The following is a 27,356-nucleotide window of genomic DNA, read 5'->3' on the forward strand; positions in this document are numbered from 1 at the left end:
AAAAAACCTAGCTTGCCTCTGAATAGCTGTTGGTTTTGCTGACTACTCACCTGCCAGACACTTGGAATGCAACATTGTTGTCTCTGTATAGAAAAGATAAGTCTGGGAGGCCTGTTGAACAGTGTGTGAATACATTGATAGTTCTAGTCTGTGGGAGGGAGGACAGTTTCCAAAAGAAATGTGTGCTTTCAGTCACCTTCCTATGATTCCTCAGGGAGTAGTGAGCTCGCTTCACTGGATGCTATTAATGTTCAGATCTCCAGTGCTCTGAGCAAGGTGACAGCAATTATTTGAAAATTGTTTGCAGTAAGTACTAACGAAGTGGCATTATGTGGTGTGGACATAGCCTTATCTGTATTGGAAAATATTTTAAAGCCTTTAATTGAGGGACCTTTGCCTATCTAGATAGTAGTATGACTGCCACGTCAAGTATTTCTAAGGTTGTCAACACATATCTAAGAGGAAGTGTTAAATATTCATGGATTTATATGAGATTACTTCAAAAAGTTTATGAAAAATGAAGTTAAAAGAAATTTATCTTGGTCAAAACATTTTTTTCGTATTATGCATTTTCCACAAACTTTTTGAAGGCCCGTTATATGCTGTGGTTTTGACATTATTTTGCATCCCCCCTGCAAAAAAAAAAAAAAAAAAAAAAAAAACTTTCAATTCTATTTTCTACAAACGTTTTGAAGTCCCTTTGTAAATGCAGTTAGGTACTCTTCTGAATGCCTTTTTGCTAATGGTTGACAGAATTAATGAAAAAAAAACTGACACAAAAATTATAATTCCATGCCAGCCTTCACATATTTTATGACAGCACTACTGTGCTGTTCTGAAAAGTAAAGAGTAGATTTAGTTCTATGAGAATGAGGGAAAATTCTGGAAAATGATAGGGAGCCAGGCAATGAGCAAACAAAAAATCAGCAAGCTTTTGAACTTGGAGGAGTGACCTCATTTGGAGGAGTGAAGGCAAATGGGGTTGTCAATAGTGTCTGTGATCTGTAAGATTAAGATAAAGGAGTTTCCAGGTGAGCTGTGGAGAAAATATTTGAGGGCAGGAGTTTGACCTGAAGCTAAGAGGTAGGTTGGGCAGCTGCAAACTCTATTTCAGCAGCAAAGAGACCCACCAGGAGGGAGATAGTAGAAGCTGGAAGGATGTAGCTATGGAGACATAAGAGAATAATCATCTTCCTCAGTGCCCATATGGAGAGAGACTCCCGTGGACCCAAGGGGAGATGGAGCCCTAACATGCCACCATCTGATGCGGCCCCTGCTGAGGCAATAGCTGGCCACCAAGTTGTTGACCCTGCAGGGCTGAAGGGCCAGCTTGTTTTATGGTCCACCCAAGATGACTTTGGCCACCACCGTGGCTTTCTGCCATCTGGCCAGCCTGTAGTCTAAGGAAGAGCAGGTGCACCCTGGTAAACATCTCTCCTCTCTGCCTTGCTCTTTGTCCCCTGAACCCAGCATCATTCCCAGTGGAGTGGTTGTTGTTTAAGGCATACACTTGATTGTTTTCCAGTCAGCCACTTGCATTTACATAATCTTCTATCTTGACCAGATTAAGTCCTGCTGAAAACAGGAGAACTCTTGTAGTACCTTTTGAGTTCTTCCAACTGTCTATATGGTGGTATGTTTTGTAAGTGTTGAACACTTACCTTGTACTCAAATGAAAACTCTCAGGGCCCTTACATAGGGCCTGTCTCGTAATTTTTTTTTTTCTCACCTTCTATGACATGAAGAGAGACCATTCTAATTTCTGTTACTAATACACCTCATGGCTCTATGTTCTATCTACATACTATTGATTCTCATGTTTATATCTAGCTAAGACCTCTCCTCTGAACTCCTGGTTCTTGTCCACCTGCTTGCTGTATCTCTACTTGGATTGTGTGTGTCCAAGATGAATTGAGATTCTCCCTCAAAGCTGGTTTTCTCATCCTCCCCATTTCAGTTCCTAGCAACCTCATCCTTCCAGTTCCTCTGTTAGTCCTGGTTTTCTGACATTCCTCTTGTCCAGCCTGTCACCAAATGCCTTTGGCTCTGTATTTAGAACAGCTAGTTCTCACTACCTCCAGGGCCCTCACCGTGGTGCACAAAGTCCGTCTGTGGATTCTCTCCTGAATCACTACTATAATCTCTTACTGGGTCTTTCTGCTTCCTTGTTTCTCAAACCAGAGCAGTCAGAGCCTCTTAAAGCTTAAGCTAATTGTGCTTGCTTCTCTTCTATTGAAAAATTTCCAGTGTCCGCCTGTCGGCTACAGATTCCCAGGGCCTGCCTCTTGTTAACCTCTCTGTCATCTGATGCCTTTCACATGTACCTAGTTCCTCCCTTGCTAAGCTGGTCACACTGCTGCAGGGCCAGCTCCATCCTGCCACAGGGCTTTTGCCCTGCTTTTCCCTTTGCCCGCACTGCTCTTTCTTCTGATACTTGCTGGATATTTCTCCCTCATCTCCTCTAGTCTTGGCTCAGATGTGACCTTCCCAGTGAGACCAACCTTACCACTTAGCTTAAAATGACAGCGCTCTCAGCCCTGTTTGTTGGTCTTCCATTCTGTTCCTGCAGAAGGTAAACTCTCAGAGGGGAGCAGAGTTTTCCAGTTTTTCCCCAGTGCTCAGAGGAGGACCTAACACAGGTTGTTACTCAGACACTATTTGAGAAGTAAATGAAGTGGATATGGTATGTTATTGGCAAAAAAAACTCTGAATTTTCAGCCACAATCAAGTGCAATTCTTTTTTAAAGATCTATTTATTTGGAAGGCAGAGTTAAAGAGAGAGAATCTTCCATCCACTGGTTTGCTCTCCAGATGGCTGCGGCGGCTGGAGCTGGGCCGATCCAAAGCCAGGAACCAGGATCTGCTTCTAGAAATCCCATGTGGGTTCAGGGGCCCAAGTACTTGGGCCATCTTCTGCTGCCTTCCCAGGCACAATAACAAGGAACTGGATCAGAAGCGGAGAAACTGGGAATTGAAATGACACCATATGGGGTGTCAGTGCCTCAGTTGGTGACTTTACACCACAGCACCAAGTGCAATTCTTAAATGCATCCAGATTCAGCTTATTAATATCCATTTTAGATTCGTCTCCTAAATTATAAAACATACCAAATAAAAGTTCACTAACATTTTAATTTGCTGTAGGAGGTAGATAGCTTGGAAATGAAGTTGTTTGGTTGTTGCTGTTGTTGGGTTTCAGAGATGAATTAGTATTTGTCAGAGGAATGACTTTAAGTAACACTATAACATAAACATTTTTTGTGCCTTTCATTTTTCTCTTGCTGTTAACTTTTAAATAAAGTTGAGTCTTAAAGAGATTGCCAAAAAGTTAAATTCTGTTTATGCAAAAACAGTCATTTTCTTCTGCCGACTTTAACAAACATCACTGATGAGGTAAAGCTACAGAAATGACAGAGCTTTAATAAGCAGCCTTCAGTGGGTAGAGGGCAGAATAGAAAGCAGCGAAGAGTGAGCTGACTTACCAGGATGGAATCCAAACATTAATTATATCACAAATGAATGTAAACACCACTGGAAAACATGAGGCCTAGGCAGTAAACACTCAAAATAAAGCCATGAAAATAATATTCTGTGTGAATACTGCCAATGAATTGGCCTGTCTTGATTTTTAGACAGAGGTGATGAACAGAAAGAAGCAAAGTTGAAATGCAGGTACCAGTGACATAAGTCAAGTATGAATTATATAACACATGGTGCACCATGCTTTGTGAATGGCTGTTTTTCCCCTAAGTATATGGGGTGAGTTTAAGTTCCAACCTAAGAACAAATGAAAGAGAAAATTTGTTTTTAAAATCTTGCAATAAAGAATTATGTTATACAAATCTTAATTAAAGACTCTGGCAAACTTCATTTAAAAAAAAAAGATTTATTTATATATTTGAAGGGCAGAGTTACAGAGAGGTAGAGGGAGAGAGAAAGAGAAGTCTTCCATCCACTGGTTCACTCCCCAAATGGCTGCAATGGCTGGAGTTGGGTCAATCTGAAGCCGGGAGCCAGGACCTTAAGGCTGTACAGGGGCCCAAGGACTCGAACCATCTTGTACTGCTTTCCCAGGCCATAGCAGAGAGCTGGATCGGAAGTGAAGCAGCCAGGACTTGAACAAGTGCTCATATGGGATGTCGGCACTGCAGGCAGCGGGCTTTACCTACTATGCCACAGTGTTGGCCCTTGGAGCAAACTTTAGAACCCAACCAATTTCATGAGACTCCATTGTTTCATTTCAGCCTTATAACAATACAACAGCAAAAGACTATTACTAAGTATTTAAATAGCATTGGCTCAACAGCCAAACCGAGTGACTCCTATCTGCAGCCACAACACTTTAGAAATCTTCAACCCATTCTCCTTTGTGTGTAGGTGATTTCCTAGTTGTATTATGGGCAAAATGATCGGGAATGCCCAGGGATCATATGTGAGTTTTCATTGTAGTCTATTGGTGTATTTCAAACTGTCATAAGAATTGTTATATAAAGGCATGTGTGCAAAATCTGTATGTATTCTATTTCATAGAACAAGAGGTTTTCAAGGATGATCTGGGTTCTCAGTGCTCTTAAAGGTAGCACATACTTAAAGCAAAGTTAATGATTGTTTTGCAACAAAAACTTGCCTTTTCTTTGCTATATAGACATATATTACATCTGTATGTGCTTATTATACCCATGATTGAATATTTGTCTATATTGTCAATATTATATTATAAATTATATATGCATATATCTACTATATATGGACATACATAATATATACCATATATGGATAGATGTAGATCCCAGAACAGCCTTGTCCTTCCATTTTACTGGACTGGTCAGAAGTAAGTCGTGTACATCATGACACTTAGCACGCAGTACTTCAGCACGCAGCTCCTAAGAATAAGGGCATTCTTCTACATAGCCAGATTACTAAACTATGATCAATTACCCAGTTGTCTTTTGTAGCTTTTCCTTTTTTTTTTTAATTCAAGACTCAGTTTAGGCTTGTGACTTGCATTTGCCAGTTGTGTCTCTTTATGCCCTTTTCAGTTTGAAAGGTGTTTACACCACATTCCTTTTTGTTTGTCTTGTGTTCTTTGCACCACATTGACTTCTTTGAAGACTGCTGGCTAGTTGCCATGTGTTTGCCTGAGTGTATCCTTAGGACTAAACCCAGGTTAGGCTTTTCAGGCAAGAATGTATCATAATTGATGTTATATACTCTTACACCTGAAGGCACGTAGGGAAGCTTACTCCAGTACTGGTGATGCCACTTGATTGTTTATTTTGGCAGTTAGCGCCAGGTCTCTCCACTGTAAAGGTATATTGTCCTCAATAAAATTAGTAAATCTGAGGAGAAATGCTCTGAGACTATGTAATGATTGTTAGCATCGCTCAATGACCCTTACCTGAATCAGTTGCTATACTGGGAATTTCAAGCTATTGATTTTTCTAATTTTATGACTCCTTCTACACTTTTTATCTGACCTTTTACTCTCTCCACCCATCTATGTCTTTTACAGAAATACAATGCATGCGTGGAATTTTTAAATTTTTCCAGCATAAATATCAACATTACTATTGTTATTCATTATTCATTTTTTGGTTCGAGTTGTCCCAAAACTGGCCAGTGAGGGGTTTCTTCAAAACAGTCTGCACAAAGTGGTTTTTCTTTTTTTAAGATTTGTTTCTTGAAAGACAGAGTTATAGAGAAAGAGGGAGAGAGAGAGGTAGAGAGAGAGAGAGTATGTCTTCCATTCACTGATTCACTCCTCTAATGGCCAGAACAGCCAGGATTAGAAGATTGTTTTCAATATTATCATTTCTTTGCATGTATATGCATTAGAATTACATTGTTAATTTATATAAACAAGCTTAGTGGAATTATGATGGGATTGAGCTGCATCTACAGATCAGCATGGAGAGAATTGATATCTTGACAGGATGAGTTTTTCCAATGCATGGACATACTGTATCTCTCCATTTATTTTCCTCTTTATTTTCTCTCAATGTTTTTTAGTTTTCATTGTTGAGATCTTTATGTATTTTAATTAAATTTAGTCCTTAGTGTTTCATGTTTCTAAAAAAGGATTTATTTATTTATTTTGTTCAAAAGGCAGAGTAACAGAGAGGGAGAGGGAAAGGGAGAGCGAGATCTTCCATCTGCTGGTTCCCTCCCCAAATGGCCACAATGGCCAAAACTAGGCCAGACTAAAGCCAGGAGCCAGGAACTCCATCCAGGTCTCCCACATGGGTGACAGTAGTCCAAGTACTTGGGACATATTCTGCTGCTTTCCCAGACACATTAGCAGGAAGCTGGATCTGGAAGGGAGCAGCTGGGACTCCAACTGGCATTCCAATAAGGGATGCCAGTGTGGCAAGCAGAGGCTAACTTGCTATCCCGCAATGCCAGCCCCAGTATTTCATAACTGGTGCAATTTCAAATCGCCTCTCTTGCTTGCTTTTTGGTATAGAGGTCTGTGTGCGCTGTTCTCTAATAGGGGCAGGAAGGGCACAAGAGTGAGAGGAAGCAAAATCCTCCTGGAGAAAGTGACCTTTGAGTTCAGGCTTATCATGTGAGTCACAGCTGTAGAGATAAGGAGAGCAGCACTCCAGGTAGAGAGAAAAGTGCAAGCAGAGTTCTGTGAGAATGTGGTGCCCTCAGGGAACTGCGTGTGTTTCCTGACATGCTCAGGTGGTTCCAGAAGTAGGCGGAAGCAGGCCGCACTTTCCTTAGGCAAGACTGGGGAGCTGGTGCTCTCTGAAGGGCTCAGGAAACCACTTTAAAAATGATCTCATACATTTAACCAATGTCTCTAAAATATTTAGTTGTGTTGACTCAGTGTTGTTGTTTTTTGATTGAATTATTGCTTAATATTTGGGGAATTTCCGATTACACTTCAGATTTCTGGCCTTTACATGTGCATTTTTTTAAAGTCCACACACAGCCCGTGAGGACCGGGCACGTGTTCCTCTAGTGTTTGCCTCTGTGCCTGCCTCCTGAGGCTGACTGTAGTCGCTGGTTTTCTTTCAGCTTGTGCTGTACCATCAGCAGTGTATTTCTGTGTTGCAGAGCTTGGGAATAAAAGCAATGCAGAGCCACATTTTATGAAAAGTGGGAAGCAGTAGAGGCTTAGTGGAAATATAGTTGTTCCCTCTAGAATTGAAATTATGCAGTTCCTCCCAAATTGAAGTGTACATAATGTCAAAACTCCAATGAATTGTTATGTTGCGTTCATGCATGCATTGAGGAGGCTGGGAGACATTTTAATGGGTAAGTGGGAATATCTGTCCCATTAGATTTAGTTTGTATTTATATGAGTTTTGAGTTAGCCAATATGTTAGTACCACTCCTTTTCATAGTTTTTAAAGATTCATTTTGTATCTTTATTCTTTCTGGTAAAGTACCCATTTGATGCTAAGTGGTGGATATTAACTGAATGCTGTTTCAAATTTACTACCCTTCTGAATCTTCAGAAATTCAAATATTGCTTAGTAAAAAAGTAGATATGTCAAAATTTTCAGATCTTGATTATCCATCTTGAATTTTTGGGTGTTTATTGAAAACTATTAGCTGAACTGTGAACCTTAGTGGCTTATATTAGATATAAATTCATGATCTTACACAAATAGTTGCAAATCAGATTTATAATAAGCAAATATTGTGTTCCTGTTGCCTGGTCAAGTTCAGTGGTTAGAGCTTAGGTTTGGGATTGTTACCTGAGGCCCACTTAGTAACTCTAGTTGAAGAAAATTACTGATAAGTGCCTGTAGTTTATACAGAGATGTGGGAGGAATAATAGAGTGACAATATGGACTTTCTCTAATGCTTTTTCAGAATATTACCGCTTGCATATTATAAAAAGAATGTGCTAATATTTTATGGTGTCCAGTCATCACTAAGATGATGTCTAAATGATTGATCTGTAAGTTCCCAGAGAGCAGTTTGTACCCAGTGATTCCGTGGAAAGTCGTCAGGACGTGTCTAGACCTCCCAGAAAAGTTCCCAGTAACTGTAGGGAACGCCTTAACTGCCAGGCAGACTATTTCAACCTGACTGTGTTCCCCACAGGGAATCACACATTTTAATAAGCATGGAACTAGGAAAAGGCTGTGGGAGGCATGGAGGGAGTTACTGAATTAAATTTTCTCAAGCCTATTAATCATAGGAATAACCTGGCCAGTAGAATGGGGATATTTAAAATCCAGCAAGCATGGTGCCCCCACTCGAGAGAACCAGGATGGACACAGCTACCATTGGCTGTGACACCCCTTTTCCTGAGTGTCCTGTCATCTTTCTGCTGGGCACCTTCTCTCTTCTCTTGAACCAAACGTTATACCCTGTCAGCTTGTTCTCATTGCTCAGCCTCTGAGCCATTTTATTTCTTTAAGAACACAGCACGTCAGCTGTGACTCTTCCTGTGTTGAGTTGACTGTTCAGTTCTCAGATGGCAATGTTACTGAGTTTCCTGAGTTCTACCCTCTTGTAGCTCTGATGGTTTGGGCAAATCTATGGAAAGCCCTGTAGAGCTTCACAGAGCAAAGTTGTTGTTGTTGTTATTTTTTCTTTTTTTGAAACATTTCACTGATTGTCACTTGGCACATTCATAGCATTTGCTGGCAAAATTTGACTCCTTGACTCAGGAAGGCTTTTGTAATTTGGAATAATACTGAATTGTTGATTGGATTGTTTTATTTCAATGCTTTATTGAATTTTTCACATATTGCTTTAAAATGACTGAGTCACACACACATCCCTCCATTTCTTTATACACCAATTTCCTGTTGTTTCAACTACAGATTTGATTGTGATGTTTTAAAAATCAGTCCAAGAGTGTGGGTTTCAGAAATATCTGTTCTAGACTTTGTGTTTAATTTCGAGCTTGTACAGTTATGGCACAGAGGGGAAATAAGGGTGCTTTGAAATCTCAGCAGAATAGTGGTGGGCACTTGGCTGGAGAAAGGTTGGTTGTATCTTGACTTTAGTAAGCCTACCGCAGTGCTTTGCAGTGATGTTCTCCAGCTCAGGAAGTGGGAGCAACACACACACACACACACACACATCAGCTCCCTCACCTTGCCTGTGGCTTTGATAACCTCCTACAATGTCACTTTCCTCAGTATGCTAACAGTCATCACTTTCCAGGGTAAAATGTTCATATCTCATAGCATCAGTAATGTGCAGAAATACAGGATAACAAACTCTACTTTTCTCTTTTTTTTTTTTTTTTTGGACAGGCAGAGTGGACAGTAGAGGGAGACAGAGAGAAAGGTCTTCCTTTTGCCGTTGGTTCACCCTCCAACGGCCGCCGCGGTAGGCACGCTGCGGCCGGCGCACCGCGCTGATTCGATGGCAGGAGCCAGGTGCTTCTCCTGGTCTCCCATGGGGTGCAGGGCCCAAGGACTTGGGCCATCCTCCACTGCACTCCCTGGCCACAGCAGAGAGCTGGCCTGGAAGGGGGGCAACCGGGACAGGATTGGTGCCCCGACCGGGACTAGAACCCGTTGTGCCGGCGCCGCAAGGCGGAGGATTAGCCTACTGAGCTGCGGCGCCGGCTTACTTTTCTCTTGTTTTTCAAATATCTTTACATGCCATCTTTGGGGTATTTTCAAAACGCAGACAGCCCTCATGTTAAGCAGACAGTAAGCCAAACTGTTTCAGGAAAGGTTGGATAATTGGGTGAGTCTGACAGTGGTTTCCAGGTCTTCTTAGGCATGGCATGACATTCCTCATCTTACCGGTACCTGCAGAGTTTGAAGTTGTCTCTTTCTTGCTGTGATTTTTAGTTTGCAGGGTTAGCTTCTTCCCCACACCCTTCTCTCTTCTATGCATGCTTATTTTAAAAGCATCTGTGTTTTTTTGGTTATTGCTGTGGTTTGACTAGAATATGGCTCCCAAACTCATGTACATGATTAAGTACCACAGTCAGGGATTAATAGTGCTACAAGGGTGGAGACTTGATCCAGTTATGTTGTCTAGGAGGTGGGCCTAGTGGAGGTGTGCCTTTGGAAGTTGCCTTTTACAAGAGAGTTGGTTATAAAATTCTGCAAGCAGGATCCACCTCTTCTCTCTGCTTCCTAGATCAGGTGTGACTAACCCTCCACACAGGCCCCACCATCGCCAACCTTCAGTCTCATCAGGCAGCTGAACTACTAGAGCCCATCTAATCTAGGACCATGAACCTCCAAAACCATAAGCCAAAATAAACCTTCCTTCACAATTTTAGGTATTTAGTTATAGTGATGAAAACTTGACTACTGTTAATATCCTTCTTTCTCTTATCGTTAAGGTATGTTTGCAAATACCAAATTGTTCACTCACTATTCCCATTCCTCACTCATAGCTGCTTGCCCTTGGAAACTGAGAACTCTAAGCAGACTTTGATGGTCATAAACCGTGTCTCATAATTATGTGTCTCAACACGTAATGAGCCTTGCAGGAGGATAGCCAGCTCAGGCTGCTTCCTGCCCCCAGAAAAAAACAGTTCCAGGGTAGAGTGGGCAAAGCCAAGGGAACTCATGTCTTCAGGGACATTCAGATCTCAGGACTGCATCCCAATGACCATTCTGATGCCTTTTTAAATTCCTTCTAGGAATCTGGGGTGAGTAAGGGTAGTGAGGAAGAGTTTCAATCCAAGCTTTGGGCCTAAACTTGATCTTGAAATATTTCTTGGATTGGAGCATTCTTGCAGTGCGTGTAGTCCTTAGTTTATTTGCCCATAAAACCCAAGAGTCAACATTGCTTAGGGCAGCAAACTCAAGTGTCTCTAGGCCAGGTCCAGACAGAGGCCAGGTGGAAAGTGCACGACCCATCTGAAGTGGTCAGCAGGGGCAGGCACTTAGCCCAACAGTTATGACACTGATTAAGACACCAGGATCCCACATCTGAGCACCTGGGTTGGATTCCCTGCTCTGATTCCAGTTCCCTGCTAATGCATACCCTGGGGGACAACAGTAATGGTTCAAGTGCTTAGGTTCTTGCCACCCACATGGGAGATTTACTTTCCAGCTCCTGGCTGCAGCCTCAGCCCAGCCGCAGCCATTGTAGGCATTTAAGGAATAAGCCAGCTGATAGGAGCCATCTCTCTTTCTGTTTCTCTATCATTCAAACTAAAAAATATTAAAATCATCAACAACTTGGATATATTTTAATGCTGAGAGAATGGAAACCTGGGGTATGCATCTCTTGACTTTTCAAGAGAAGTTGGACATCTGTGTAAATTATCTATTTACCATGTTAGCATTTCATTTTGAATCTTTAGAAACACTGCACAAGACCAAGAAAAACCTGTCTGTAAACTGAATCTGTTCATAGGCCTTTATAAATAAGATAGCTTTGATGTCTAGTATTTTTCTGATATTTTCTTGGGGGAAATATATTACACTCTGGCTGCCTCCAGCAACAGGACAGAGAAGACTGGATGGTTGGGTTGAGACTTGATGTAGCTCCTCCCAGCAAGGTCTGAGAGATGCAGGGGCTTGAGATAAACACTAGCACTAGTGGCTGCTACCCCATAGCAGCTGCTCCCTACTGTCTGGGTAGTGTCAGTTCTCTGATGAAGCAGATGGAGCCCATGTTTGGCTCATCTTTGCACCCAGCTTGGGGACAAATGCGGTGAAAGAATCCCAAGGATACAAACAGTTCCCTAGAAGCAGAATGGATTGTGTTTTCTCATGTGGGAGGGATACCACACCCTAGGAAGCTAGCAGTGTAGGTAGGGTAGCAGATAGGTAGATAGGGATGAGAACACAGAGAAGAGTGGGGGGGGGTCGTTCTGTAAGCCCTCTGCAGTGGCCCTGCTCTAGCCATCACTCAGTAAGACTCCCTGGGTGTAAAGTGTAACATGCGAGTGGAGCACAGCAGTTCTTGGGAAAACTAATATTCATCAGTTAGCCTTTTGGAGTGCGGGAGGGGGAGTAATATTAACACAGTGACTTCAAATGTCATCTAGGTCCCCTCTGAGAACTTGATGAAAGCAATAGTTCCCCTTTCTAGAAAAATGAAGATGGGAAAGTAAATATTTTAGGCTTTGTGAACCTGGTGATCTCTGTTGCAGTTGTTCAGGTCTGGTATCTTAGTGTGAATGCATCTGTGGACTAGGAATGGGTGTGATGTTCCAGAGCAGAGACGTTATTGGACCTGTAGGCTATAGTTTGCTGATCCCTGATTTAGAACATTGATAGCTAGCTGTGCTGATTATTAGTTAGTAGATCCTTTCTTCCAGCTCTTCTCTGGGAGGAGTATATCTCTCAACTATGCTACCTTTGGACTTGGCCTTGGGACATGCTTTGGTCTGTTTAATATGAACATGCATGATCTGTACACAGATTTTAAATGTGTGTATGTGGGCCATCATGTCTCCTAAGTTTTTTGCCATTTGCCTTGAGAAGAAAATATCAAGGTCTCCCTGGTCCAAGAAAAGTGATGGTCAGATCTCGACCCACCATACATTTTGATGCCAGGCTCTCCATCTGTGGCCTGAAGCAGAGTTGCTCTGGGTCCAGCCTATACCACGTGAACTTCAGACAGTGTGCTGGCCTATGAGCTTGAGAATAAATGCTGTTTGCCTTAGCCACTGAGTGTTGGGTAGTTTGTTAATGGAACATAATTGTAGAAATAGTTGTCTGACACTATAATACAGTACAAGATGATTGTATTGATGTGAAACAATTAAGATATATTAACCTCTTTTTCAAAAGCCAAAGAAACCAAAGAGGAGTCTCATCTCCTCACATAAATGTTTCTTTTTTTATATAATTCTCCACCTCCCTGATATTTCCCCCATAGTTGGAATAAACCCTAACTTGTAAACTTAGCTTCCTGTGTATACAGTTTATCAGTATTTAACACCATCTTTCTTCAGCCAACCCTGGAGAGGATCTCAGTGCCAAGGAATGAATATTTAATATGTCTGAAATGATGACTGGGAAGATAGCCAGTTCTTGCACAGAACAAATAGCTGTAGTCTCCTCAATGCAGCAGAGGTGTTGAAAGCTGCTATGCGCCAGCCTCTGCGCTGGATACTAGGTGGAAGCCATTCCATTAATATTTGATATTCCGTTGTCGGCCATGGACTGTGCTAGTCCCTGGTCAAATCCAGGGCCTTCAAGCATCCCAACTAGTGGGAGAGGCAACCAAGTAAATGGCTAATTAAAGTCTAGCATGGTGAACAATACTATAAGTGGCACAGCCCTAGTGTTGAGGGAGTGTGGAAGAGATACATTTGACCATGGCTGTGGATTGGAATGTGGGGAGTGGTCCTGAAAGAACTAACACTTGGGCTGCATTTGTCTGAAAGACGCAGTTATGATGAAATCTGGTAGTCATAAAGTCAAAAGGGACTTTAGGAATGGCCCTTCTCTTCACATGTTAAAGGAAGTTCTTTCCCGTAGTGACAGAGTCATGTGGTTCAAGAATCTAGGATGCAGCTACACACCAGAAATTCATCACTGTATTGTACTTAAGTCATCCTAATCTACAAAAAGTCCATGACACATTTTATGTATATTCGTAGATTCCCTTGGCATAGCCTCAGGAACCTTCTAAACTCTGGCTTATTGAGCAGGCAGCTCTCCTCCAGTCGGGTTCCACCAGCCAGGCTGGCCAGCGCCACACCCAGAGTTGCTGGGTCTTCTCTCCAGACTTCAGCAATCTGCCATACCCAGGAATGTGCAGTCTGGCTACGGGAGAGGCCTCCTCAGCCAGATGAACCCACCAGACATGCAATGGGGCTAACCAACTCTCAGAAGAAAATTGACTAATGGAACCAGGCAGAGGGACAGAGCTGGGTAGAGTGCCCCTCTGCTCTGTCCTCCAAGACTGCCAAGACCCAGCATCTCTGGTGGACATCTCTGGAGATGTACACCTGTTGGAGCAGACACACCCGCCACTGACTCTTACATCATGGCTCATAAAGTAGCCAGTGCAATGCTTCTCCTTATAGGAACTCAGACTAAAACATTCTACAGGTATATCTTTTAGATGAAACTTATCTGCCACATAATCACATACCCTTGTAATTAGATGATATCTTTAATTCAAGTCTGTCACTGTGAAATGAGTCATACAATGAAAAAAAATCCAGTCTTATTTTAAGGGCTAATAATGCAGAAATCAAGAGTTTCCTGCAGAACTTGGATTTGCCAATGTGTCTTAGTATTTTTAGCCATTATTTCCTAAAGTTTCCAGTTCACAGTCTACTTTATGGGAATAGAAAAGATTCCTGAATGCTTACCAGTCCCCCAAAGAAACCATCATTTAGGAGTATAAAAGTAAAGGAAGTTCTCTCTCCCTTTTATGATTTCCCACTTTCCCAGAGAAAGATCAATTTGCTTAGAGTCATACTGCTCAGATCCTTTAATGATTTAGGTAACTTTGTTATTGGAGCTAGTAGAAGCATCTATAAATGGTAACTAATTAGCAGTTACACACGTACATCTGAAAAATAATATAAGGATTCTCATTTCTCAAGTCATATGCATACTGTTGTATAATGTCACTTTTCATTTTGAAACACCAAGTCTCAGATTTCTGGGGTTAGTGTTTGCTTTGCTATTGTTCCTTACTTATACAGAATGGATTATGAAGGAGGAAATAGTGAGACTAAGACAATGATCTAAATGACCTTAAAAATTATTTTCCCGGGGCCAGCGGTGTTTTGTGGCAGGTGGGGCCACTGCCTGCAGTGCCAACATCTCCTATGGGCGCCAGTTCAAGTTCCTGCTGCTCCACTTCTGGTCCAGCTCTCTGCTGTGGCCTGGGAAAGTAGAAGATAGCCCAAGTCTTTGGGCCCCTGTACTCACATGGGACACCCGGAAGAAGCTCCTGGTTCCTGGTTTCGGATTAGCACAGATTCAGCCATTGTGGCCATCTAGGGAGTGAACCAGCAGATGGAAGACCCCTCTGTCTCTCTGCTTCTGCCTCTCTGTAACTCTGCCTTTCAAATAAATTAATAAATATTTTTTAAAAAATAATTTTCCTCCTGCAAACAGTTTCAGTTTGAATTTCTGGCTTTTCTGTACAGTTAAAATAATTTAAGAATTTCAGGAGCCAGCGTTGTAGTATGGTGGGTAAAGCCACCACCTGTGACAATGGTGTCTCATATGTTAGCCAGTTTGAGTCCCAGCTGCTCATTTCTGATCCAGATCCTACTTATAAAAGCAGCAGAAGGTGGCCCAGGTGCTTGGGCCCCTGCACCCATGTGGGAGACCCAGACAAAATTCCTGGCTCCTGGCTCCTGGCTTCAGCTTGGCTGAGTTCTGGCCATTGTAGCCATCAGGGGAGTGAATAAGCAGATAGAAGACCTCTCCCTGTCTCTCTCTGACTGACTTTCAAATAAATAAATAAGTCTTTTTAATAAAGAATTTCAATTTATTTTTTAACATACAGTTGCTAATTATTAGATTGGCTTAAGAATTATCTGGGTTGCTTTTTCTTAATATAGAATGTAGCATTGCAAAAATATCTCTATTCACTCAGGTTGAGTTTTAGAGAATGTCTCAGTTGTCTTGTTAAGCTTCAAAATATGTTTTCCATCACAGAAAATGTATTTTCATTTATTTTTACATACTATTCCAGAATTCACATAGGTGTGTAGAATTCCAAATTTTTCACAAGTCAGTGCACCACTGAAGCTACTAGGTGTGCCAGTAGATTATCTGTGAGTGAATACAGCCATGTTACCACTGCTCAGGTCAGCAATGGAACTTGACCCCCACTGTTGCCCTCTAATCTCCATCCTTCCCTCTTCCTCAGAGATGACCACTGGACCTCTGATGTCATATGTCAGCTTTTGCTTTGAAGGTCCATAGTTAATTTCCTTTAGTTTATATGATCAAATGTCTCTGAAAAGTGGCAAGTCATCTTACTACCACTCTGTAAAAGTGTGGAAAGGACAGACCAGGGTCAAGTTTGAGGAGTCAAAGTTCTGAACAGTAGGTAGGATTGATGAGACCATATTGCTTGGGGAAACTTCTGCAGTCTGTTTTACCTACCATGAGATTACTCTTCTTTATCTGGGCATTGCTAGCCGTTGTGACAGAAAGGTGAGCATGGTGAGGCATGCCCTGGTTCTAAAGACTTGCGAACGTAAGTGTCACCCTACTTCCTGCCTGCATTCAAGGCCAGAGAAGACACATGAGGTAAGTAGAGTATAATGCTCCCTCGGGGAGAGGTCCTGCAGGAAGGGATGCTGGAATCTTTGGTCCACAATCATACCATTCTCCACACTTTCTGTTTAGGGACTCTGCCCTCCAGTGAGGAGATCAGATCACTTAGATTACTCATCTTTCACTTTATTATAGAAGCGCTTCCAGGACTTGGGGGAACTTGCGCTTCTCTGTAGGGCTGTAACTTCCGTAATTATCAGTTGGGTGGCTGCATGGTGTTGAACTTTTTGGTGTGTGCACACTTCTTTTCCAAGAAGAGGCCCATAACCATCCTTGTCATTAAATGATGGGGAAATGCTAAATCCAGTGTACTGGGTATTTTTGGTAGAAAGCTATTCCTCATTAGGAAACGAGTTTTTTATAGCTAATTGATATGTTCTGGGAAAGTGGTCAGTAAATATTTTCCTAGTCCATGGGTAATAACACTTACAGGATTGTGGAGGCTTTCCTCCAACTCGCCTGGCTCCTTTGCCAAGAGGCCTGGTCCACATTATCATGAAGATCTTCCAGTTGTCGTTAACGTCTTGTCTTCATCCTTTCCACAACAGCTTCTTTGTCTATTGATGGGTAACATTGAATGTTGCTTCTCATTTCGCTCTCTGTTTATGTCTTCCTCAAGAAGTGAATGTCTTTAGTCAGGACACTGTTACTCCATTAGAGAAGTAGCCTCATGGCACTGAGGGCTGTGTTAGGTGAACTTGGATTTAACATGGCATCTCTTTTTCTTCTCCTAAGGTCTCCTGTCTCTAGGGATGGTGAAGTTGGACAGAGGCTCCCTTAACCCTCCTCCGGGATGAACCACCTGCCAGGAAACATGGAGAACACTCTCTCTGGGAGCCAGAGCTCCCATGCCTCTCTGCGTGATGTCCACTCTATCAACCCCACGCAACTCATGGCCAGGATCGAGTCCTATGAAGGAAGGGAAAAGAAAGGCATATCTGACGTCAGGAGGACTTTCTGTTTGTTTGTCACCTTTGACCTCTTATTTGTAACATTACTGTGGATAATAGAGTTAAATGTAAGTAGGTATTATCTTTCTTTTTTCATGGCTTTGTAAGAAGTATTTCCAGATTAGAAAACTATTTTCTTATTTCTCTTATCACTTCTGGCTTTTTGAGTGAGCTCCAGCTCTTTCCAAATGAGGCAGCCTTGCTCTTCCCTAGCTAATTTGGGCCTTTCTTCTTCTTTAATGGGTACCATTTGAAACAAACCAGGTAACCTGAAAACTCACTTTGGAATTTTGAAATTTGAATCCCTGGTGTTTCGCTCTGTAAGAGGAGTTTCAAAAACTCCAGGCCTTGGGACCACTTGAGTTGACCAGTTTTAATAAAGTTTTGTTGGAACACAGCCATGCCCATCTGTTTACGTATTGTCTATGGCTGGCTTTTGTGCTAAGTAGTTTGAGCTCAGTAGTTATGACCGAGACCGTCTGGCCCACAAAGGCAAAAATATCTATTCCCCAGCCCATTCCAGAAAGTTTGCCAACCCATGCTCCAAAAAAATAGAATGCTTCTGGAATATGCTCTAAATGTTACATCTCCTTTACTATCTTGAAAAGGGATTACTTACTCCTATTTTATAAAAAACATTGTCCTAGTGGCATTTGGGAGTTAATACAGTTTTATTGTCAAGTAATTGTCTAGACCAGTACTATCCAGTAGAAATATAATGCAAAATATAAAGTGTGTAATTTAAAATTTTCTAGTTTCCGTGTTAATTAAAATAAATAGGTAAAATACATTTTATATAGCTCGATATATCTATTTTCTTCCAAAGCCTTGAGTCTGATTGTTTGCATTGTATACCAAAAGATAGGGGACCTCTCAGAAGTTCTCCTCACATGCAAAAGTTGTCTGCTACCTTCATTTTCAGCAGTTCATTTATGTGAGGGCTGAGCCTGGGTAGTAAAATGATGATGACTTTGTTTCTAGTAAGAGGCTGTTCTTTCCTAGGCACAGCTCTAGATGCTTTGTAAGGATTTGTTAAAGTAGGGAAAATTTTAAAAGATGGTACAATTCCTATTGAAAATGATTTTGAATTTGGCCGCTTAACAGGAATCAACATCTTAATCTAAATTCTGAATAATTTTCTAATTCATAATAAAATTTCAATTCTAGACTATAGTCTCTTAATAATTAAGGCCATTGAAACTCATTTAATTTCATCATGAATCCTAATCAAGGAACAAAACTCATTAGTGAAAGCAGACACATATATTAGAAAATTAAGGTTTGTCTCAGAATCTCAGCGACATGCAGCTTGAGTCTCTTATGAAATTAGGCTTCCACTTATAGATTTTCCTTTAATTAATTTGGCATTACTGGAATACCTTAGTTTTGTTTATAACCAGACCAGTCACTGACGTGAACAGTAACACAGAGTGTCCCCTTTTACTCCTTGTTCTTTATGTGTACATCGGAGAACACACTTAAGTTGATGTCTATTTGAAGGAGTAAGATATTTTCAAATTAACAGAGATGAGGAAATGCATCTTTTCACAGTAAAGCGCAGCAGCAGTTTTAAGGGGACACACTTAAAAATTGTTTTGACATCAGCGAAAGTCAAGGCCTTTGTTGCTTTGCCAGTAATGATCACTGTGTGCCTTTAAGTGGGGAAAGCCAGGGGATCCTCAGCATCAGACTCCCCTTCCCTTCTTCCTTTCTCCTGTAAGGAAATGGAGTGAAGATGTCAGGGCCTCTCCTTGTCTACCTCTGTGAAGACCAATTTCCCAGGTTGGACCTGGAATTAAGCATGGCCTGGGTTCTCTGAGGATGCTGTCCCCTCTCCAGACTGTTGTCCCCATACTTGAGACCTATATAATTGGTTATATGAGTGTCAGGAGAGGGACACTGCTTTGTTTTTTCAACTTTTGACACATTGAAGGAGACTGTGGTTCCAAAAAGGCCTTTTGCCACTGCCTTTGCCTTTTCTCTTATTATTTTCTAACTAATGTACTAGAAAGAGTAAGAATGCTTCTAATTTGACCTGCAGGTGTTTTGACCAGCTCTGTGGTTCTAGGCAATCAGGTTGAGTTCTCTGGGCCTTGGTTCAGTTCACTGAACTAAAATCTGTCTTGTCTACCTGTTAAGTTCATGTGAGAATCAAATGGAAGGACATATACAGCATCCCCTTAGCAGTTACAAAGCTCTGCACACCCACCTACAGGTTATCTTATGGATTATTAACTGAAGTAAATTTAATGTAGAAAGAGAAAAACTTTAGTTAGTGTTCTCTCACTAGTGTTATATTTAAGTTGCACGTACTTACTACCCATTGATTCTGATTCCATTTCCTCAGAGTCACTGGGTTCCGTAGTTCAACTGTGATGACCAGGGATAGCAGAGAGTGAGTTGAGAGGGAGACCAGTGGCCTGGAAGTACTTGAGCGCGGGAGTAGAGGAGCTGCATTGTGAACTGATTTTAGAAGGAACAAGTAATGGCACTTGGAATGGAGGCATGATCTGGGTTGGGTTACAGGAGCACACAGGGTAGGGTTTGAAGGTCAAGGTGAGCAGAAGCACTGAGGCAGTGCTTATGCATGGGACTTCTGTGGCTGTGTGTGCACCTGTGTGTGTGTTGGGGAAAGGGTGTGTTTGTATGCCTGCACTGCAAGAAACTGGGGCAGAGGCAATGAAAATATTAGGCTGGCTGGAAATTAAGGTGCCTGTAGGAGATGAAATTGTATAGGTAAGCTAGTAATAGATTCTTAAAATCTATTGAAGGATTCAGAATTTTGGAAAACAGCTTTAAGATCTTGAAGTCAGTGCCTCACAGCCTGCATCCTGGCCAGCCTACTTGACACTTCCAATTGGATGCCAAGCTTAATGTGCTCTTCCCAGCACGTACACAAACACCTGCTTTCCCTGTCTTCCTGAACAAACCTGATGCTGAGACCAAAAATAAAGACTTATTTTGGTTGGTTTGCTTGTTCCTTATGTGTTGTTCATGCCTCCTATCCAGTCTAAAAGTAAGTCCTGTCAAATCTACCTCTAAAATGTGATTCATAGTATAGCCACTTCTCTTCCTTTTAACTAATCCCACTCTCAATCAAGCCAGCATAATCCTTCATCTAGACACCAGCATCATGTTCCTGACTAGTTTACTGACTTCCACTCTTGCCCTCCTGTGATCCATTCTTCTTCTTCTTTTTTTAAAGATTTATTTAGTTATTGGAAAGGCAGATTTACAGATAGGTAGAGGCAGAGGCAGAGAAAGAGAGGTCTTCTATCTGCGAGTTCACTCCCCAGATGGCTACAGTGGCCGAAGCTGGGTCTATCTGAAGCCAGGAGCCAGGAGCTTCTTCCGGGTCTCCCATGTGGGTGCAGGAGCTCAAGCATTTGGGCCATCTTCCAACTGCTTTCCTAGGCCATAGCAGAGAGCTGGATTGGAAGTGGAACATCCGGGACTCGAACCGGTGCCCAGATGGGATGCCGGCACTGCATACCTGCTACGCCCCAGTGCCAGCCCCGTCAATCCTTTCTTATAGTAGCCAGAGCAACCTTTTAAAGCAAGTCAGGCAGCATCACTCCCTTTCTGTTAAAACCTCACTGGCTTATAAAACCCCCAGAGACCCCTGCAGATCACCTCTTCACCCCCTGTTCCTGGCTTATCAATCATCAGCCATGCTTGCCTCCCGTTCTCAGACTGGAACAGGCCTTTTATGTCTTGGGAGCTTTATATTAATGGTGCCCTCTGAATGAAATGGTTCATTTCTTTTATCTTTTTGTAGATCCTGACTGTTCATTATGTTGATATTAGTTTAAAACTCCCTATTATTCAATCATGGTGTGTTGCTTCTTTTCTCTATGTAACTCTTATTATATACCATCCTGATCTTGCCAGATGTAAATTCACAAAGACAGTGTTTTGTTCACTGAAGCATTTCCTGTATTTTGAACATTGTCTGGATTTACTAGGTGCTTAGCAAATATTTGGTAAAAGGATATGACCTTAATGGTAGTTGGGTACAGGCTGGATGAAATAAGAACAGATTATCAGTAAATACTATGTCAGAAGCTGTTGAAGGGATGCCATGAGACGTAATAGGGACAGAGAGGAAAGAGCCAACCTAGAAGGCACACTAAAGAAAGAGCTATCAGAAGCCTTGCCAATGGGCAGGTGTTAACCCCAGTATCCAGTGAAGACTCCAGGGTGTCTAATGATGGGACCTGGAAGAGTAGTAGCAGAAGGAACTGTGATTGGGAAGGAATTTTGTGTGAAACTAAAGATAATCTACTTAAGACATCTTGAATTGGAGAAATAGATTATGATAAAGGATATAAAGTACAAGTTAGGGCCAGAAATGTAGATTTTAGTTACCTATATTTAAAGGCAATGCAAAATCATGGTCTTTCAAAGTATGCAGATAAGGGCGAGCATTTGGGTGTTGGACCTCTCAGTAGTAGAGATGCCCACTTGCTCGAGAGGACGCCCAAAAATCCAGACTCCAAACCAGTTGATGTAAAAGCATGAGGTATTTATTGTACGTTTGCGCAAACGGGCCCCCCACCTCAAGCAGTGAGGAGCCCTGAGCGGCAGTTTTACACAGGTTATATAGGCAACGAATTAGCATATTCCTAACGCATGCATAGGATTGGTCAGTTCAGAGGGACCGTTAGCATATGGGAGAATGCTGGCGAAGAATGCTGGTGGAGAGTGCTGGTATAAAATGCAGAGGTGGCACGGGATTGGTTGGTTCGGAGGGACAATTAGCATACCGGAGAATGCTGAGGGAGAGTGCTAAGCGAGAGTGCTGAGGTGTTACAGGATTGGCCGGTCGCAGTGACATCATAAGTGTGCGCCTAGAGACCCTCCGAAGGGAGGGGCAGCTCTGCTCTGGGCGCGCCCAGAGGTTTCCTGGAGGGGAGGGGCAGTTCTGCTCTGGGCGTGCCTAGAGGTTCTCTGAAGGGGATTGACTTTTCCTTCCCAGAGAACGTCCTGCCCGCTAGACTCTGGGGAACATCTAACCTCTTAAGAAGCCCCTGATATTTGCCCAGGCCTAGTTTCTTGTCCCCCTCCCCCATAAGGGTCCTTCATTCCCTCCTTTTCTTTTTGCACAGATTTTAATCCTAAAATCTATTGGATGTTGGGTCTTAGTCCACCCGTACAGGATGGACTGGGTCCGAGGAAAGGTAAGTGCGCCGCTCGCCCGTTCCCCAGCCTCCTGGTCCCGGAGACAATCAGACGCAGCGGGGAGCCAAGTCTAGCAAGGACTCAGTTACCTTCTGCATAATAGTACCTTTTATAACACAAAACTGCAGAGTCATTGGGGCAGGGCTAAGGACCAACCAATTACTTAAAAAAATCACCTTATGGGGGGATTTTTATAGGACTAGCCCTATGTCTATACACTTGTTACTGGTTTTGTTACCTCCCCTGATGTTGCGCAGCCAGTTAGTTTTAGTGGTAAACAACTTTGGATTCCGCCCATCTTACTTTCTCTGGGCGCCATTTTACTTGGCTCCAGCTTGGGCGGGGGCACCCGGGGGCAGCTGCGCATGCGGAGCCCCCGGGCCTGGCCTGGCCATGCTATGGCCGTGCTCATGCCCCACAGATTTCCCCTTTTTGTTTTAGCACGCGATCCCTGTCTTAGGTTGCCCCCAGCCGTCCTTGCCCTTACCCGTCATTGGTAACCCAGGCAGCTTGGCCATGAGCCCTGTCTTAGGTTGGTGCAGGACGCTGGGTGCTTTACCCGTCTTGGGGTGTCGCGTGACTTGTAATTATGGGAGTGGGGTGAGCTTTCTCCACCGCCTGTCTTAGGTTGTTCCAGTCCATCCGGAATCTTACCCGTCATTGGCAATGTGGAGAGCACCGGGGGCGCTTCCCCAGTTTAGGGGATCATAGCCCTCTGTGGCTAGCAGCCTCTGGTAATGAACCTCAACCTGTCTTACCCTAGTTGCCTCTATGCGCTATTGTATAAACTGTATAAGCCTATTCGTTATGCATGGGCCAATAGCAAGGATTAAAAGCAGGGCAAGAAGCAGTCCAAGAAGAGAGAAGAGGTAGGGAAAGAGTCCATTACGGCTCGTCCAAAAGAGGCTTTTTTGTAGTTCTCTTTGTCTTTTTCAGGTGCTTTTGAAGTGTTTTGATGATCTCGTTTGGGTCATCGAATCCCCCGTCACTGGGCCGGGCACTTCAGGATCACAGCGAAGAGTAGTGTCCACATCATCGCCTGTCTTTCGATTTCGATCTCCATCCATTTCTGGAAGAGGAAAGACAAGGGGATCTCCCTCAGGGGCAAACTGCTCCCTGGGTGGGTTGTTACTTGCATAGGGCATAGGCCTGATATTTCTGGCCGGTATTTAAATTGGAGTCAACTCCCCTATGGGGAACACACAGCCAAATCCTCTTCCCAACTGAATCAGTGGGTCAGGCCCTCTCCAGAGTCAGGTGAGAGGGTCTCTCCATCTAACGAGCATCTGAGGTTTAGGGGTTAAATGTCCCCAATGTTTTTGGAACCTTGACTCCCTTGACCCTTTTAAAAAATTTAAAATATTGATAGTAAACAAGGCCTTATGTAACTGTCATAATGATATTTAGCAATGCTTTTCATTAATTTGAACTTAACAGAGACAGTAGAGTACACAATAGATTACCTTGAAAACCAGAAATAAACACCTTGAACATAAGAGTTAGCACACAAAATCCTTACATAACTTAGAACTATTTAATAGAGCTAAAAAGGACCTAACTTTAGAAATGGCAGAGTAACCCTTTAAGCAGACACTGTTAAAAAGAGATGTTACAGTTTTTGCAAAAACAGATTAAGATTTACGACTTAGACCATTTTTAGATATTTGTCAACATTAGTACACATTTTTTACTTTAACTTTAGGTCAATGTAATTTTGGCATTAGCACGTAACTAAAGAAAACTCTGTAAACAATTTTAAAGTTGTAAACCTTTTAAAACCTTTTATGACTTGCTCACACCTTCTGAAACTTTATACCTGTAGTTACTTTTACATAGTTTTGAATTGTCATGTATGGACAATCTATGAGAATACATGCTAACAAACTCAAAAAGTCTCTTAATCGAATTTAAGATGTGAAAAGTACACAATACATAAGACACTGAGTTATTAATGAATACCACACTATTATCTGAATTAAAAGTCAAAATTACATTTCCATGCTTTTAAGTAACATAAGAATAACTCCTCCTGGACAGTAAACATGGGCCCTAGTACATGTTTACAACTTTGAAAAGATCTTTATCATCGTTAAGAGAAACAAGTTTAAAGCATAAAACTGAGCAAGTGAGCTACCAAGCAAACCGAAGGGCTTTGGCATTAACTGAATTTTCTGAACCAATCTGTATTGGCTTGCTTTAGTTAACAATATAAGGGCTTGTATACACAGAATTTACTCTTATTTTTATAAGACCACTTTAGCTGGAAAGCAAAAACATGAATACAGCATAGGTCTGACACCATTTACAACATTTTAACCAAAGCTGTGGGGTAGATCTGATCAGAGTTAGGTAATTACTCAAACATTAAAGATAGACAAATTTAATAAAACACGAAACCTTCAAGACACGTGCAAACTCTCAGATAAGTTAACTACAGCTGCACAGAAAAGAGCTGGTTATCAGCATAGGAGCCCATTGCTTAGGACAGGGAAACACATCTGAAATAAAGCGGCAGGGAATGAGAGACTTCCGTAGTGCTGGAGAAAAAAGTTTCATTAACTGCAAATAAAGACTCATTAGGTTGGAAAGGGTTAATGGATGAAGGTTTTTGTTCCTTTAGGTAAGGCCAGTGGTAGCCAAAGGCATTTTTTTTTTTTTCTTCCCCCTCCTAGTGAGGACAGCATTGAATTGTAAATGGAGAGGAAAAAAGCAGCCCTTGGGACTAGTCTCCCTAGAATACCTGGCCACGGGCCTGCACGGATGCAACAGGCTACGCTGACTGGAAGAGAGTGCAGAGAAAAGCCATGGTCCCCCATTTACGGGGAAGACTGTGCACGTCGGGGCCTAGCAGGACTGGCTGTGGGGTTGAGTAGGCATGCTGTTTACAAGATCGCGGCCGGCGATTTAAGGGAGGGGAATAACCATAAAGGGGTGGCCACATGGGCGGAATTGGAGGCGCCGTGCTTTGAGGCAGTGTTGGGCTTTTAGGGGTTGCCGCCACACCTGGAAGTTTCACCTTAGTTTTAACTGCCTCTGGGGATTTATGAGCCTCCCTCAGGCCAGTGCAGGCCTTCCAATGATCAGCATTTATTTCTTCCCAAACAAGCATTTTAACAAACTGATCCCGAAGGTCCCCAGCCAGCAACTTACAACGGAGACTATGTTCGACCCTAACTACAAAATTTGGCAGTGACTTTCCTGGCTTTTGTCGCACCCCCGCGATGGGAGATTTGGTGGGCCCCTTATCCAGCTTGTACCAAGCATTAAGTCCTTCCTGCCTTACTTGTTCACGGTATGGAGCAGGCAGCGCAGCTTGCTGGATCCCCGTAGAGAATCCTTCCCCCGTCCCAGCCAGCATAGCATATGTAATAGGGATAGCTGGCTGGGCTGCTTGGTTAGCTTCGGCTCTCACCCGGCACTCCTCCTTAAAGAAGGCACACCACTTTATGAACTGTGAACTTGTGAGGACTGCCTTGGCCACGTCCAACCAGTCCTTGGGGACGCTTGGGTGATAGGCTATATCTTGTAGCAATGTTTGTGCCCAGGGGGAATTTGGCCCGTCTTCCACCACTGCCTTGCGAAGCTCCTTTAAGTCCTTCCCTTCCCAGAGATACCACTCCAGAGCTCTGTTGCCGCCTGGAGCTAAATTAACAGGGTAGGCCTGAGGCAGCAGGTTCCCTGGCCCAGAGTTCAATTTCCTATGCTGCTTTATGTCCACCAGATAAGTTTCCGCAAAGGTCGCCTCATTTCTCCTCTCCCCTCCTGGGCAATCATAAGTGCCCAGATCACAAAGCTCCCTCCATGGCTCTACATAGGGGGAGGCTGCCTCTGCCCCGGGGAGATATGGGGGTGGTCCCAGCCCTTCTAGGGTGGATGGGCTAGGCGGGACGCATATCCTCCGTTCTCCTGTTAACCTCCCGCAAGTCCTGTACCGGGCGGTAGTCACCCGTACCAGGCTTCTTTACTGGTAATAGGGGGGGTGTTCCAAGGTGAACGACAAGGTTTTAAAATGCCTAGGTGTAACAGTCTCTGGATATGTGGCCGGATACCTTCCTTAGCTTCCTTGCCCATCGGATATTGACGAACTGACACGGGAATGGCCGTGGGCTTCAGATCTATGATCAAGGGAGGCCGGTTGACGGCCAGCCCTATTCCCGCAGTCTCTGCCCAGGCCTGAGGAAAATCTGCGAGCCACTTGGGATCCAGGGGAGCCATGGTGGACGAGGGCCTCTCGAATAATCGATGTTCGTCCTCCAAGCGTAGTGTTAACACCTGGAGGGGCCGCCCTCCTGAGTCTGTGATGGTAGCTCCTTTCTCATGGAAGTGAATTTGGGCTCCTACCTTCGAGAGTAGGTCCCTGCCCAGGAGGGGGTAGGGGCAGTCTGGCACTAGTAAGAACGAGTGTGTCACAAGTCCTGTACTCAACTGGACCTCTCGATTGGTTGTCCAGCGATATAACTTCCCTCCAGTTGCCCCCTGAACCCAGGAAGTCTTGGAGCTTAAAGGCCCTTTTTCTGAAGTCAGTACCGAGTGCTGGGCTCCCGTGTCAATCAGGAAGGTTACCGGTCTGCCCCCCACTTCAAGGGTTATCCTGGGCTCAGGGGGGGCTCCTGGCCCTGACTCACCTAGTCGTCTTCTTCCAGGGACAGGATTGGAACTGGTCTCTTTTTTTGGTCCCTGTGTTTTCTTTGGGCAGTCTTTGACCCAGTGTCCTCTTTCTTTACAATAGGCACATTGATCTCTTTTCACCCGAGGCTTTCGTTTGTCTCCCAAGTCCCTATTCTGTCCTGGTCTACTCCTTTCTGTATCCTGCACTACGGTGGCCAAAACTCTACTAAGCTCTCGATTACGTCTTTTATCTCTTTTGTCTTTCCTTTCCTCCTGCTCCTTGTGGATCCTTTTTGTTGTAAATCCTTTCTGCCTCCTTTATTAAATCTTGTATGGTATACCCCTGAAGCCCCTCTAGCCGCTGCAATTTATTGCGGATGTCCGGCGCTGACTGTCCTATAAAGGACATGATTACATCTCCCTGCCGGTCCTCTGCCAGGGGGTCAAACGGGGTGTACAT

The 27,356-nt window shown here is 43.2% G+C and overlaps 1 protein-coding gene across 2 annotated transcripts in view; it reads left to right on the plus strand.

Annotated features, from left to right (window-relative positions):
• Window positions 1-27,356, plus strand: part of STARD3NL (STARD3 N-terminal like) — a 57,363-nt gene that overhangs the window by 10,118 nt on the left and 19,889 nt on the right. For both annotated transcript variants that reach the window (XM_062178022.1, XM_062178021.1), the window contains exon 2: window positions 16,893-17,175. In XM_062178022.1, coding sequence (XP_062034006.1) covers window positions 16,951-17,175 — 225 coding nt within the window. In that variant the 5' untranslated portion in view covers window positions 16,893-16,950. The remainder of the gene's footprint in view (window positions 1-16,892; window positions 17,176-27,356) is intronic.

Source organism: Lepus europaeus, chromosome 20 (assembly GCF_033115175.1).
Source record: "Lepus europaeus isolate LE1 chromosome 20, mLepTim1.pri, whole genome shotgun sequence".
Taxonomy (NCBI): domain Eukaryota; kingdom Metazoa; phylum Chordata; class Mammalia; order Lagomorpha; family Leporidae; genus Lepus; species Lepus europaeus.